The sequence below is a fragment of the Gorilla gorilla genome, chromosome 4 (genome assembly GCF_029281585.2).
Source record: "Gorilla gorilla gorilla isolate KB3781 chromosome 4, NHGRI_mGorGor1-v2.1_pri, whole genome shotgun sequence".
Lineage (NCBI taxonomy): Eukaryota > Metazoa > Chordata > Mammalia > Primates > Hominidae > Gorilla > Gorilla gorilla.
Genome location: NC_073228.2, coordinates 176003787 through 176018890, shown reverse-complemented (window position 1 = coordinate 176018890; position 15104 = coordinate 176003787). Strand labels below are relative to the sequence as shown.

At 43.9% G+C, this 15104-nt stretch overlaps 1 protein-coding gene across 1 annotated transcript; it reads right to left on the bottom strand.

Annotated features, from left to right (window-relative positions):
• Positions 1–5136: 5136 nt before the first annotated feature.
• On the bottom strand, positions 5137–14452 carry EFCAB9 (EF-hand calcium binding domain 9). The gene is made up of 4 exons (XM_004042994.3): positions 14300–14452; positions 9065–9213; positions 7849–8025; positions 5137–5377 (listed from the first exon to the last, which is right to left on the bottom strand). The coding sequence occupies exons 1-4, from the start codon at positions 14433–14435 to the stop codon at positions 5183–5185; spliced, it is 657 nt and encodes a 218-aa protein (XP_004043042.2). The 5' UTR covers positions 14436–14452; the 3' UTR covers positions 5137–5182.
• Between the last annotated feature and the right edge of the window lie 652 nt (positions 14453–15104).

The following is a 15104-nucleotide window of genomic DNA, read 5'->3' as shown; positions in this document are numbered from 1 at the left end:
ATGCATCAGAATCACCTGAAAGGTTATTAAAACAGATTGCTTGACCCTTTCCTCAGACGTTCTGAGTCAGTAGATCTGAATGTTGCCCTATAACTTGCATGCTTAAAAGGTCCCGGGTTGTGCTGCTTCTGCTGATCTGGGAGACACACTCAAAAACCACTCTTTTAGTGTATATGGGTATATTCACTCCACCTCATTTTTTTCCATAAATACATATACTATTCTGCACCTTTGATTTGTCTAAAATGGTAAACCTCAGAGATCATTCCGCATACGTAGATCTAGATCTGCATCCTTCCTCTTCACAGGTGCAGTGGTACTCCATGGTCTGGGCATACCACAGTTACATCAGTCTCTATTCTGGTCGGCTTTGCTGTTCCTAGTTTTTTGCTACTGCGAACCATGCTGCAATGAGTTTCCTTTTATATAGGTAAGATCTTTGTATACATAGATGGAGGAATTGCATTCTATAGATTTATGTGACTTGTCCTCCAAAGCGATTTTACCAATTAATCCTTATACTACAGCAATATGACTGCTCTAATTTTCCTACACCCTGACCACCTTTCTGATCTTTGACAATCTGATAAGTAAAAACTTTGTCCTGTGGTTTTGCTTTGTATTTTCCTTATGAGCAAAGTTTAACATTTTACTATATTTTAAGGCCATTTTTTTTTTCTGTGAATGTTCTATTTGCCCATATTCCTATCGCATGTTGGTCTTTACTGTCAAGACTTGTGAGTACCTGTCCTCTATTGAGGAAATTGGTTCTTTTCTATCACATGTTGTCATTTCTTTTGTTTGGGTGGAATTTACCATATGCAGATTTTAAGTTTTTCCTGGTCAGATCTGTCAGTCTCTTATTTTACAGTTTCTGAGTTTTTTTCTTAACCTCAAACGATCTTCCCCAATTTGAGGTTATAAAAATGTTTCCCCAATCCGTGGTTACAAAAATGTTTCTTGTGTGTTTCCTTTTTGGTTTCATTGTTATATGAAATTTATTTTGGTGAAAGAAGTAGGGTAGCAATCCACATTTTATTTTTCCAAATAGCTACCCCACTTTTCCTGATAATACTTAGTGAATAACTTTTATCTATCTTTTCCCCATTGATGTGAAAAAATCCTTATTTTATGACAAGTTTTTAAGACACTATAGTTTTTTAATGGTCTTTTCTTATCAATTGGACAAATTAGCAGATATACATTGTGTCTACCTCCGACTCTCAAATACTGTAATTTAGTGTTTTCACTTATGGAGAGGAAAGAATGAAGCTGATAACCTCCCTTGCTATAGCCAATCTTCTGTGATGTCTGTTTGGGTTTCTTGTGGCTCCTCTGATGCTCCAGGTTCTGTAGGCTGCTAAGGTGGATAACTGTCCCACTCAGCAGATGTCAGCACAGTTCATTTGGCTCTTTCTAATCATTGTCTTTGGTATGAGGCTTAAGATGATAAGACATGAACTCTAAGAACTGGTGGAAGATGTTGAGTTGGTGCAAAGGGGATTGCAGTTTTGCCATTGCGTTTAATGCTTTTAATGCCAGTGGCAAAAACAGTTCCCTTTGCACCAACCTAATAAATGATCTCACTTGATTTATAGTTAGCTTCCTCCAAATGTCTTCCCTCTTTGTAGCGGATATAGATTATGGAGGAACCAGTCTGGGCCTGGGCTGAAACTGTAGCTGGGTCAGCCCTCCCTCCCATCAGGCCTGCATTCCTCTACCTCTGCAGGTGCTGCTCTCTTCCCAGGGCTCAGGCCACCTGAACACACTTGGTTGACCAAAACATTTTAATGCAACTATGACTTAGTAATAATACAGAGGGTTGGTACCATCCAAAAACATACCTAAATGTACATTGTCTAATAAACTCTACCCTTAAAAGCACAATCTGATGGGTGAATTCACTGTGGGAATAGTGAAACTTAAGTTGAAGCATCTACACACATACCTACAAACACATTTAAAATTTGTTGTCATAAAATGTAATTGTGAAAAAGTCCTAAAGTGTACATTAGTAGATTGTTTTATAAATTGTACTACTAAGTCCCAAAAGAATATCACTGAAGTGGTGCGTTTGAATTTTCTTGTTGACAGTAAGTTTCAGTGTGAGCTATTCAGAGAGATGCTCAGTTTCCTGATACCATTCTAGAAGCATCCAGTTTAGGAAAATGCTCTTAAAAGGAAGAACATTTTAAAAATCTGATAGTTGGGCTGGGCACGGTGGCTCACACCTGTAATCCCAGCACTTTGGGAGGCTAAGGTGGGCAGATCACCTTAGGTCAGGAGTTCAAGACTAGCCTGGCCAACATGGCGAAACCCCATCTCTACTAAAAATACAAACATTAGCCGGGCGTAGTGGCGGGTGTATGTAATCCCAGCTACTCAGGAGGCTGAGGCAGGAGAATCGCTTGAACTGGGAAGTGAAGGTTGCAGTGAGCCGGGATTGTGTCATTGCGCTCCAGCAAGAGCGAAACTATCTCAAAAAAAAAAAAAAAAAATCTGATAGTTGGTTAATTATACCTTTTATAGCCACCCTAATGGTTTCCAGAGTGGAGGGGAAAACTTTTATAAAATTGCTCATTCCTGAAACTTCAGTCATTTGATGTGGTTTTAAATTAGCCTAAATCAGTACCTATATGTACCTATTACCTTTGGCCATCTTTTCTCCCTGCCCCCATTCTGAAACAATAAAGAGTATAGTATTTTCATTGCTTTAGAGACCATGTCTGAAAAAATACATATCCATGGTTACCCTTTTGTTTTGGTTTGGTTTTAATAGAGACAGGGCCTCACCATGTTGCCCAGGCTAGTCTCAAACTCCTGAGCGCAAGTGATCCACCCACCTCGGCCTCCCAAAGTGGTGGGGTTACGGGCTTGAGCCACTATGCCTGGCCATGGTTACCCTTTATATATCTCAGGACCCCTCTGGAAGGTAGGACAGAGACGCCTTCCTGAGACCTCACTAATTTCTTCTTACAAAACCATGCCTAGATCCCAAGGCTGTCTGGTGGCAAAAGCCATCGAGGCTGCCGCAAGAGGCAGAAACGGTTTATGCCAAGATGAGCTTAGTGGGGCACTTGGAACTATGGCTAATCTCTAGCTGCCATTTTCTGACCAGACAGTGCTCATCTTTCAGTACAGTGGGTAGGTGTAGTAGCGTCCATACTTGCTTGCCAGAGAGTCTCCTTGGAGAATAATTGCAAACTCTTCACCAAAGCAAAGGAAGGGAAGAGCACTGTTGTGAGATGCATTGCATCTTTTTGTTTTTCACAGTTCCACAAGGTAGATACCATTATCCCTAGATCAGAGGTCAATTATCTTGAGTTGGGTTTGTTTTTTCTGGTACCATTGTGGGGAAGAGAAGTTTTGGCTGCTAATTACATTTGTCACACTTGAAAGCATGAAATCAAAATCCTATAGAGCGATAGTAATTATTTGCTGTTATTTACAAGTTTAACTTATGAATGACAGTCTTCAGCAGTATTCTTGTCTGTTGCACATTGACAAAGTAATTAAATTTTATTTTTGATATTAAGTACTCTGGAACTCATGGAATTCCTTAAGGCCAGTTATGTAATGTGTCCTTAAGAAATCCTTGGATTATAGTAAATGAGCTGTATTTCTTTTTTTTTTTTTTTTTTTTGAGCTGTATTTAACTTCTTCCCTGAGAAATTTATGGTAGCAGGAGATGTGGTGATTAATAACATTACGCAAAATAGATTTCCAAGCCAATGAAATCTCAGCTTAAAACTTGGATCTGCTGAAACTAAAATGAGCTGCTCAGATACTGGCTCTAAGCACAGGCATCTAATTGACCTTGAATTTGAATCCTGGTCCGCCCTCTGGTGAGCTATATGTTCTTGAGTAAGGTTCTTAACCTTCCTAGGTCTCAGTTTTCTCATCTGCACATCAAGGATGACACCTAATTCATAGGGCTATAAGGATAAATCATGCGTCTAAAGAACTACCGAACCCATAGCAAGCACATGATAATATGGTAGCTGTCATCAGTAACATTACAGTACAACTGGGTAGAGAGGATTCATAAGTTCCATCCCAAAAAATATTTTTAAATTATTCAAGGCATAAAAAAATTAAAATTATGCAATAGCATGTAATAATTATTTTACTGAGCCAGGCATGATGGTTCACGTCTGTAATCCCCGCACTTTGGGAGGCCGAGGCAGGTGAGTCACGAGGTCAGGAGTTTGAGACCAGCCTGGCCAATATGGTAAAACCCCGTCTCTACTAAAAATACAAAAATTAGCCGAGCCTGGTGGGGTACGCCTGTAGTCCCAGCTACTCGGGAGGCTGAGGCAGGGAGAATCGCTTGAACTGGGGAGGCAGAGGTTGCAGTGAGCCGAGATTGCGCCACTGCACTCCAGCCTGGGTGACAGAGCGAGACTCGGTCTCAAAAAATAATAATTATTATTTTACCCTAGTAAACTTGGTACGCTTGTTTAAGTACCTAACTCAGAGTAATTAAGATTCTAGGAAGAACATAGCCTCCATATTCTTAAATGTCAACTACTGTGTGGTTGGAGCACGTCACCATTGGCTAATTTGAAATCTCTGGCACCTAGGTGGCCTTAGCCTAAGAAGTAGGAGGCTGTTGGACCACTATGACCAATATCAGGAAAGCTGCACCTTCTTTCACCTACCTGGCTCCAGTATGTTGTGTTAGCAATTACTTGGATACAGAGGAAGCTATTGATCAGGGTTGATCTGAAAAGCAGCAGCAGAATTGGGACATGTCAACAAAATGAAAGTGGTTATTCCACATTATTGTGAGTTCTGTGTGAGATCGAGAGGTTATTAAAATTCAAAACCTGGCTGAGCACAGTGCTTACACCTGTAATGCCAGCACTTTGGGAGGCTAAGGTGGGTGGATAACTTGAGGTCAGGAGTTCGAGACCAGCCTGAGTAACATAGTGAAACCCCATCTCTACTAAAAATACAAAAAATTAGCTGGGCATGGTGGTAATCCCAGCTACTTGGGAGGCTGAGACATGAGAATCACTTGAACCCAGGAGGCAGAGGTTGCAGTGAGCCCAGATCATGCCACTGCACTATAGCCTGGGTGATAGAGCAAGAGTCAGTCTCAAAAAAAAAAAAAAAAGTCATTATAAAGATATCTACTTTGATGCTCTGAATTTATTTTTAGACATGTTAACAGTCTTCATCAATGTTCACGTTCTGTACTTTCAGATTCCATTTTTTTCCAAGAGACTCTTTCAGCTTGTATCTGCTTGATGTGACATTTTGAGTAGAGACTTCTCTTTCTCTCTCCTTTTTCTTTCTCCTCTGTTTTCTGCCTTTTCTGTAATTTGTCAATGTAGATGATTGTATACAGCTTAAATTCCTGATAATTAAGACGCTTTGGTTGGGGGGGAAAAAAGAAAAATTATTTCAGGAAAAACTTCATACTTTGTTTCAGATGATAGCAGGATTATATTCATTTCTATTTTAAAAACTTGGATAATTAAAGACACTCAGTAATTGGGACATAATTATAGTCCGATTGTAGGCGAGTACCCAGGAATAGAGAGTCTATTGTAGATGCTAAAAGAACAAGGGCCACTTTTTTTTTTTTTTTGAGACGGAGTCTCTCTCTGTCGCCCAGGCCAGAGTGCAATGGCGCTATCTCGGCTCACTGCAACTCCACCTCCCAGGTTCAAGTGATTCCCCTGCCTCAGCCTCCTGAGTAGCTGGGATTACAGATGCACACCACCACGCCCAGCTAATTTTTGTATTTTTAGTAGAGATGGGGTTTCATCACGTTGGTCAGGCTGGTCTCAAACTCCTGACCTCATGACCCGCCTGCCTCGGCCTCCCAAAGTGCTGGGATTACAGGCATGAGCCGCTGTGCCCGGCCTTTTTTTTTTTGAGACGGGGTCTCACTTGGTCACCCAGGCTGGAGGGCAGTGGCGTGATCTCAGCTTGCTGCAACCTCCGCCTCCCGGGTTCAAGGGATTCTCCCATCTCAGCCTCCCGAGTAACTGGGCTTACAAGCGTGTGCCACCACGCCTGGCTAATTCTTGTATTTTTAGTAGAGACAGGGTTTCACCATGTTGGCCAGGCTGATCTTGAACTCCTGGCCTCAAGTTATCCACCCACCCCAGCCTCCCAAAGTGTTGGGATTACAGTCATGAGCCATGGTGCCCAGCACAAAGGTCACTTTCTTCCATTAGGTTGGTAGAAAAGGCAAAAGTAATTGCGGCTTTTGCCATTACTTTCTTTTTTTTTTTTTTTTTTTTTTTGAGATGAAGTCTCACTCTGTCTCCCAGGCAGTGGCGTGTTCTCGGCTCACTGCAAGCTCCGCCTCCTAGGTTCACACCATTCTCCTGCCTCAGCCTCCAGAGTAGCTGGGACCACAGGTGCCTGCCACCACGCCCAGCTAGTTTTTTTGTATTTTTAGTAGAGATGGGGTTTCACCGTGTTAGCCAAGATGGTCTCGATCTCCTGTCCTCGTGATCTGCCCACCTCGGCCTCCCAAAGTCCTGGGATTACAGGTATGAGCCACCGCACCCAACCCCAGCCTGCCAACTTTCAATGGCAAAAACCGCAATTACTTTTTTCACCGATCATTACCATGTGAAGTCCAGAGGCTTCAGGCTGGCATCTAAGCTTGTTCAGAGTGTGATCACTGTTTTCAACCTTAGCTGCCACTTGTTTCCCCAATGTGGATTTCCTCTTTAAATAGGCAGAATTCACTGTCTTCACCATAGCTTTCTCTTAGGAATTTTTTTTGAGACAGGATCTCACTATGTTGCCCGGGCTGGCCTGGAACTCCTGGGCTCAAGCGATCCTCCCTTCTCAGCCTCCCAGGGAGCTGGGACTACAGGTGTGCACCACAGTGCCCAGCCCTTAGGATTATGCTCACATGCTCCCATTCATCATATAATCTCTTCCTGTTTAATTTAAATCTACAAACTCTTCCCCCAACACTAAACTACTGTCATATTATTATATTTCCTCCAAAGTATAATTTTGTATCCATATTATATGATGTAGCATTTTTTGTTTGTTTGTTTGTTTGTTTTTTAAGATGGAGTCTCCCTGTGTCACCCAGGCTGTAGCGCAATGGTGTGATCATGACTCACTGCAACCTCCGCCTCCTGGATTCAAGTGATTCTTCTGCCTCAGCCTCCCAAGTAGCTGGGATTACAGGCACCTGCCACCACACCTGGCTAATTTTTGTTGTTGTTGTTGTTTTTAAGTCGGAGTTTCCCTCTTGTTGCCCAGGCTGGAGTACAATGGCATGATTTAGCTCACTGCAACCTCCACCTCCCACGTTCAAGCGATTCTCCTGCCTCAGCCTCCCAAGTATGTGGGATTACAGGCATGTGCCACCGCGCCCGGCTGATTTTGTATTTTTAGTAGGGACAGGGTTTCTCCGTATTGGTCAGGCTGGTCTCAAATTCCCAGCCTCAGGTGATCCGCCCACCTTGGCCTCCCAAAATTCTGGGATTATAGGCGTGAGCCACCACGCCTGGCCAATTTTTGTATTTTTGTATTTTTAGTAGAGACAGGGTTTCACAGTGTTAGCCAGGCTAGTCTCAAACTCCTGTCCTCAGGTGATCTTCCCGCCTCGGCCTCCCAAAGTCCTGGGATTACAGGCATGAGCCCCCGAGCCTGGCCATGATATAGCAGTTAGTCCACCCTTTCTCTTCAAGAGCCCATAGTCTCTTAAGTTTTTTTCTGATCCTTGTGCCATGCAATGTGCTTATTTGAGTAGGTTTTTCCCTCCCTCCTCCTCTCCCATCTCTCCTATATGTAGTAGGACATTTTTCTCTGCTTTTGGGAAGAGACTGCCACACAGATGCCACATTTTGGATCTGTACTTACATTGTCACCTGTAATGTCAAAGTCATGGAACAGATCTTTGAGTTCCTGTTTTTGAATATTGAAGAGAAATCTGTAAATTTCGAAGTTTTTTGCACCAATTCTCAGATCCCCTTTCAGGTCAAGCAGGTCAAAGACAGGCCGGGAATGACGATACATAAACTGTCCTTCCAAATGGTTCTATTGCGAGAGAAATAGGTGAGATGAGCAACCGTGTGGTCGATGCTGCTTTCTAAACTTGTTTCCCCAAGACATATCTTCACCAGCCCCTTCCCTAGAGAGCTAAAAGCAAAAGAGAAAATCCGAAGCTCAGGGCTGAAAGGGTTTTATCAGCAAATGCAGCAAGTCCCACTTCAGCTTCTGCATTCAAAAGGAACTTGAATTCTGCCACTTGTAATAATCAATTTTGCTAGACGGAACCCTAGTTACTATAATGCATTTCCTTCCATTCAGTGAAAGTCTTGTGAAACATCATGGCATGAGTGATAAAATGATGACCTCCTTCCCTCAAAAAAATGGGAACTGAGGCGGGGTGTGGTGGCTCACACCTATAATCCCAGCACTTTGGGAGGCTCGAGGCGGGCGGATCACTTGAGGTCAGGAGTTTGAGACCAGCCTGGCCAACATGGTGAAACCCCATCTCTACTAAAAATACAAAAATTAGCCAGGTGTGGGGGTGTGCACCTGTAGTCCCAGCTACTTGATCTATTGAACCCAGATGGTGGAGGTTGCAGTGAGCTGAGATCACGCCATTGCACTCCAGCCTGGGCCACAGATTGAGACTCAGTCTCAAAAAAAAAAAAAAAAAAAGGAAAAAAGGGAACTGGGTAAGTACCTACTGGAAATGTATATACGGTAAGAAAATACCTCAGAAGGTTCTCTGAGAAAAAGGATCATTGAAGGAGTGAGGCACTTGAGCTAACTGGTGATTCTCTGAAAATCACCAGCTAGAGCAAGTGAGGAAAGGAATGCCAAGAAGGGATGCGATGGGCCACATCTGTCCTTTACGAGGGTGGGCAGAGTAGGAGGACGGCCAAGAGGCTGGGGCTGCCTCAGGGAGAAGCTGTTGAAAAACCTGAACCATTCGGGAACCAAAACTAATTTTCCCCACCACCCATCTTTTCTTCCTCTTTTTAGTGAAAGGAAGAAAACTTCTGATGCATTCCTAATTCAGTGCTCCCATTAGCAAGAGGATGGCAGCAGCCGCGCGGCTACTTGCCTGGTGGGCCAGCAGCATGCACACCAGCATGTAGAACTTCTCAAAGCCGATCTCGCCCACAGCGTTCCAGTCCAGCATGTCAAACACAATGTTGATCTGTGCCTTTTTCAAGTCAGTCACATGATGAAGGAAGTGATAGAACAGCACATCTGTTAAGGTGGGCAGGTGAGGAGATGTGTTATTTGGATATAGTTCCAAAATGCTAAACAGCTAGAAGCCATGTAAATGGTAGTGATGTTGGAAGCTTATTGATCTAGGAAGAATGATGATAATATTTTGTTTCTGGCTCTGCCACTGTACTTTCTACAGTTCCTGAAACCTTTGTCGCCCTTGAGCTTGTGGAAAAGCACTGGACCTGGAGTTGTGGAGAATGAGATCGTGGACAGGGCTTGGCTCCTGCCCCCAGCTCACACACTCCATGGAGCAGACAGATATGTACACAGCACTGATAAAAGGCAAGGTGCTAACATATAAAATGGGCACAAAGTGCTCCTTATGTATGAAAGGAGAGCTTAATTCTCTCTGGGGACTGAGAACACTTTCTTGGAGATGCTGACATTTTTCCTTTGCCTTTCCCTTGAGATAATTAAAATGAGGAATACAAAATCATTCCCCTTCGGCCAGGCACAGTAGCTCATGCCTGTAATCCCAGCAGTTTGGGAGGCCAAGGCGGGCAAATCACGAGGTCAGGAGTTCGAGACCAGCCTAGCCAATATGGTGAAACCCTGTCTCTACTAAAAATACAAAAATTAGCCAGGCGTGGTGGCACACACCTGTAGTCCCAGCTACTTGGAAGGCTGAGGCAGAGAATTGCTTGAACCCGGGAGGCGGAGGCTGCAGTGAGCCAAGATCGTGCTACTGCACTCCAGCCTGGGCGACAGACCAAGACTCCGTCTCAAAAACAACAACAACAAAAGTCATTCCCTGTCTATAAACGCCTTGATATGCCTCATGCTTGTATAAAGCAAATGCATCTGGCTGTAGGGGGAAGGAAACAAACCTTATTTACCACCTTATGTGTTAGGCACTTTATTTTTTACTTATTTTTTGGCTGGAGTGCAATGGCACATTCACAGCTCACTGCAGACTCAACCTCCCAGGCTCAAATGATCCTCTCACCCCAGCCTCCCAAGTAGCTGGGACCACAGGTGCATGCCACCATGTCCAGGTAATTTTTTAATTTTTTGTAGAGATGGGGTCTCCTTATGTTGCCCAGACTCGTCTCGAACTCCTGGGCTCAAGCAATCCACCTGCCTCTGCCTCCCAAACTGCTGAGATTATAGGTGTGAGCCAGTGCACCCAGCCATGTTAGGCACTTTAAATGCCACATTTCACTAAATCCTGACAGCCCTACAGAGAAAGTGGCATCATGCTGAGAGGTGAAGTCAGCTAGACTTCCTGGGTCGAGTGGGGACTTGGAGAACTTTTCTGTCTTGCAAGAGGATTCTAAAAACACACCAATCAGCACTCTGTGTCTAGCTAAAGAATTGTAAATGCACCAATCAGCACTCTGTAAAAACACACCAATGAGCGCTCTAGGTCTAGCTAAAGGATTGTAAATGCACCAATCAGCACTCTGTGTCTAACTAAAGGATTGTAAATGCAGCAATCAGCACTCTGTAAAATGGACCAATTAGCACTCTGTAAAATGGAGCAATCAGCACTCTGTTAAATGGACCAATCAGCAGGACGTGGGCAGGGACAAATAAGGGAATAAAAGCTGGCCACCCCAGGCAGCAGCGGCAACCCACTTGGGTCCCCTTTCATGCTGTAGAAGCTTTGTTCTTTTACTCTTCACAATAAATCTTGATGCTGCTTACTCTTTGGGGCTGTGCCACCTTTAAGAGCTGTAACACTCACCGCGAGGGTCTGTGGCTTCATCTTGAAGTCAGGGAGCCCACGAACCCACCAGAAGGAACCAACACCGGACACAATACCCTTTATAGTAAGTCTCAGATATCAATTAGTCTATATTAGCATTTCTCAAACTGTAATGGGGATACCAGTCACTTGGGGGATATTGTAAAACTACAGATTGTAATTCAAGAAATCTGGCATGGAACTTGAGACTGCCCATTTCTCGAAGCTCCTAGGTGATGTGGCTGTGGCTAATCTGAGGACCACACATTGAGCAGCAAAGGTGTGCCTCATGTTGGGCACGGTGGCTCATGCCTGTAATCCTAGCACTTTGGGAGGCTGAGGCAGGCGGATTATCTGAGGTCATGAGTTCGAGATCAGCCTGACCAACATGGAGAAAACCTGTCTCTACTAAAAATACAAAATTAGCTGGGCATGGTGGCGCATGCCTGTAATCCCAGCTACTTGGGAGGCTGAGGCAGGAGAATTGTTTGAACCCGGGGGGCAGAGGTTGTGGTGGTGAGCCAAGATTGTGCCATTGCACTCCAGCCTGGGCAACAAAAGTGAAACTCTGTTTAAAAAAAAAAAAAAAGTTGTGCCTCACATAGCAAGTGGCAGAGCTGGGGTTCGAGTGTGGATTTGCCTCACAGTGTTGTTTTTTTCCATGGTGAAACTATCTTTTGTGCATTAGTTAATGCATATTTAATCATACACATTCAGAAGAAAAAATAGTGAAAAACTCTTTAAAGAACTGGGAAGTTTTTTGTTGTTTTCTTTTTTGTTGTTTTCATTTTCAAGATCTTGTTGCAAACCAAGTACAGAGAAGTTTTTTGCTTGCCATTCCACTCATTAATCATGAACAAAATATGAAAAAAACAAACATGGCAATACACTTACACAGTGGTGTGTGGCTGTCTACAGTTGTATGTACAAATTACAGTAACAAGGGATTTTTACGTTTATCTACATGTGTTTCCCCTTACTCACTGATGACAGAAACTCTCTCCTGCATAAGAAATGGCTCCACTGGGCAGGCACGGTGGGTCACACCTGTAATCCCAACACTTTGGGAGGCCGAGGCAGGAGGATGACCTGAGGTCAGGAGTTCGAGACCAGCCTGACCAACATGGAGAAACCCCGTCTCTACTAAAAATACAAAATTAGCTGGACGTAGTGGCGCATGCCTGTAATCCCAGCTACTAGGGAGGAGAATCGCTTGAACCCAGGAGGCGGAGGTTACAGTGAGCCAACATGGCGCCACTGCACTCCAGCCTGAGCAACAAGAGTAAAACTCCGTCTCAAAAAAAAAAAAAAAAAAGTCTCCACTGAATAGGTAAAACATATCTGTGTAATGTGGAGTCCCAGCTGAAGCCAGCTAAAAGCACAGCAAATTAGTAGTCACAATGTCATGATTTGGGGGCTTCTGACCGCCTCTTGATGTTCCTTCTCCACGCCTCTCTGGATATGAGCACCTGGAAACAACACACCATATATATGCACAGTGATGTTTGTGTAGTTGCTGCTTGAGAAATGTTTCCATGTGCAACTTAGTAGCTACTTAACAAAGACTGTTTTGAGGCCGGGTGTGATAGCTCACACCTGTAATCCCAGCACTTTGGGAGGCTGAGGTGGGCGGATCACTTGAGGTCAGGAGTTCGAGACTAGCCTGGCCAACAGAGACTAGCCTGGCCAACATAGTGAAACCCCGCCTGTCTTTACTAAGAATACAGAAATTAGCGGGTGTGGTGGTGCACAGCTGTAGTCCCAGCTACTCAGGAGGCTGAGGCAGGAGAATCGCTTGAACCCGGGAGGTGGAGGTTGCAATGAGCCAAGATTGGGCCACTGCACTTCTGGGCGACAGAGCGAGACTCCGTCCCAAATAAATAAATAAATAAATAAAAGACTGTTTTGAAACCGGCAGACTCTGTCTGGCTCACCCAAGTCTCCAAGACCTTAAGTCATTCCCCCACAGGAAGGCAAACATTAAGGCTGTGCCTTCACCCTTCCAGGTCACTCTCCAGTCCCTCTGTGACCAGAAGACATGAGCATGGCGTTACCTCCTGGGTACTGCATCAGCAGGGAGGTTACCAGAGAGCTTAAATTCCTCAAGCATCCCAGAGAGACTCAGCATGGGCTTTGCAGGCAGAGAGCCCTGCGTTTCCATCTCAGCCTTTTATTTACAACTAGGTCCCCTGCAGCTGCCTTATCTAGGGCAGGGTTATTGCGAAGATTTGGCAACGCACTGTACATAAATCTCTATGTAAAGAGAGAAAGAAGGTGTTCTTTTTTTATTGTTTTCAAAAATTGAATGAACTCCTTAAAATCATGACGGAGGAACCCCTTACTCACGGATGACATTTCTCTCTCTGAGGTCAGAACGAGTGAATGGGTAGGATACCTTATTTCTACTCAGTCCTAAAAATAACCTCAAGTGTTTAATTGGACTTCTATTAGTTTGTGAACTCAACAAGCATGGCTGAGATCTGCAGCTTTTATATTTATTTATTTATTTTTATTTATTTATTTTTTTGGTCATTCACAAGTACCAATAAGTAGAAGGGATCCTGCAGCTCATCAGATTCAAACTTCCCACATGACAGATAAATCTTGCTGAGGGGTCTCCAGAGTTAATGCCTGAGTGGGGCTCAGCTCCCAAGAATAATAATTACAATAATAACAAACACTTATTAAGTCCTTACGATGTGTCAGACACTGTGCTAAGCATTTGCCATACTCCCATTATCTTTTTTTTTTCCAACTATGAAATGGACTCCATTATGAGAAGCCTCACCTCTAGATGAGGAAAATGAGACTTAGAGAGGGCGATGACGTGTTATCCACATCACCAAGGAATAATGGGTGTGGAGCCAGGATTCCACCAGAGTCTGCAATTTTCTCCTCCCGGCTGAACTGTCCCCAGTGTCAATTCTGAGTTGGCAGCTTCTCTCTGTGCTTCAACTAGAAGATAAAATATTTACAAACAGGCCGGGTGTGGTAGCTCACACTTGTAATCCCAGTACTTAGGGAGGCCGAGGCGGGCGGATCACCTGATGTCAGGAGTTTGAGACCAGCCTGGCCAACATGGTCTGGTCATCTCTACTGAAAATACAAAAAATTAGCCAGGCGTGGTGGCAGACACCTGTAATCCCAGCTACTCAGGAGGCTGAGGCAGGAGAATTGCTTGAACCCTGGAGGCGAAGATTGCAGTGAGCTGAGATCGTGCCATTGTACTCCAGCCTGGGCAACAGAGCGAGACTCCGTCTCAAAAAAAAAAAAAAAAAATGTACTAACAAAATAGTTTCTGGCTCTGCAAGTTTTCTTACACATTAGCTAAAACCCAGGTAAGGACCCAGAGGAGACATGTCTGAAAGTACTGACCATTCAAGGTGTTCTTGCCGTGCACATCCAGAATATGAAAATATTCTGCCAAAGCCTTCACATTTCTCACGGATAATAAGCAGTATATTTTGTCCAGATAGAGGTACCACAGAAACGATCCTTGCTTCAGTCTCATCTTAGTACTGTGTCAACTGAAGGCTCTGGCAACCAGAAATAGAATACAGAACCCTGCCTCAGAAGTAGAATGTTGGATATAGTGTCTGAGATCTGGCAGCAGTGAAGGTAAACACGTCAGAGGAAACAGTCAAAAATTAAAATTGCTGCTTCTTAATTTTTCCAGCTATGCTATAGATAGATATCTGTTGTCCGAAACCTCTTGGTAACGTGATTATCCTTATGTCACTAAAATACAATCAGTTCTAAAGGAGATCCACAGGCTGTTCAGAAATGAATGAGAGAATGTGCTACATAGGAAAACTGCTACACAGCCCAAGTGGTTTTCAGAGCATTTATAGCCTAAATCATTTATTAGAAAGAAGAAAAATTGAAAAACACATGGAAAAGTACTAAAAGAGCCTAGAATAACTACAGTATAATAATGCCAAAGAGAGGAAGTTTTTCTTTTTTCTTTTCTTTTTTTTAATTGAGATAAGAGTCTTGCCTTGTCACCCAGGCTGGAGTGCAGTGGCGCGATCTCTGCTCACTGCAAGCTCCGCCTCCCGGGTTCACGCCATTCTCCTGCCTCAGCCTCCTGAGTATCTGGGACTACAGGCGACAGGCGCCCGCCAACACGCCCGGCTAATTTTGTGTATTTTTAGTAGAGACGGGGTTTCACCACGTTAGC

What these genes read in the sequence shown, in the direction of transcription:
- EFCAB9 (XM_004042994.3), bottom strand. Translation starts at nt 14,435, where the DNA reads ATGAGACTGAAGCAAGGATCGTTTCTGTGGTACCTCTATCTGGACAAA. An exon ending in CGGCAAGAACACCTTGAATG is followed by an intron (nt 9,214 to 14,299) that starts GTCAGTACTTTC and finishes CCACCTTAACAG; the next exon opens with ATGTGCTGTTCTATCACTTC. An exon ending in GCATGCTGCTGGCCCACCAG is followed by an intron (nt 8,026 to 9,064) that starts GCAAGTAGCCGC and finishes CTCTCGCAATAG; the next exon opens with AACCATTTGGAAGGACAGTT.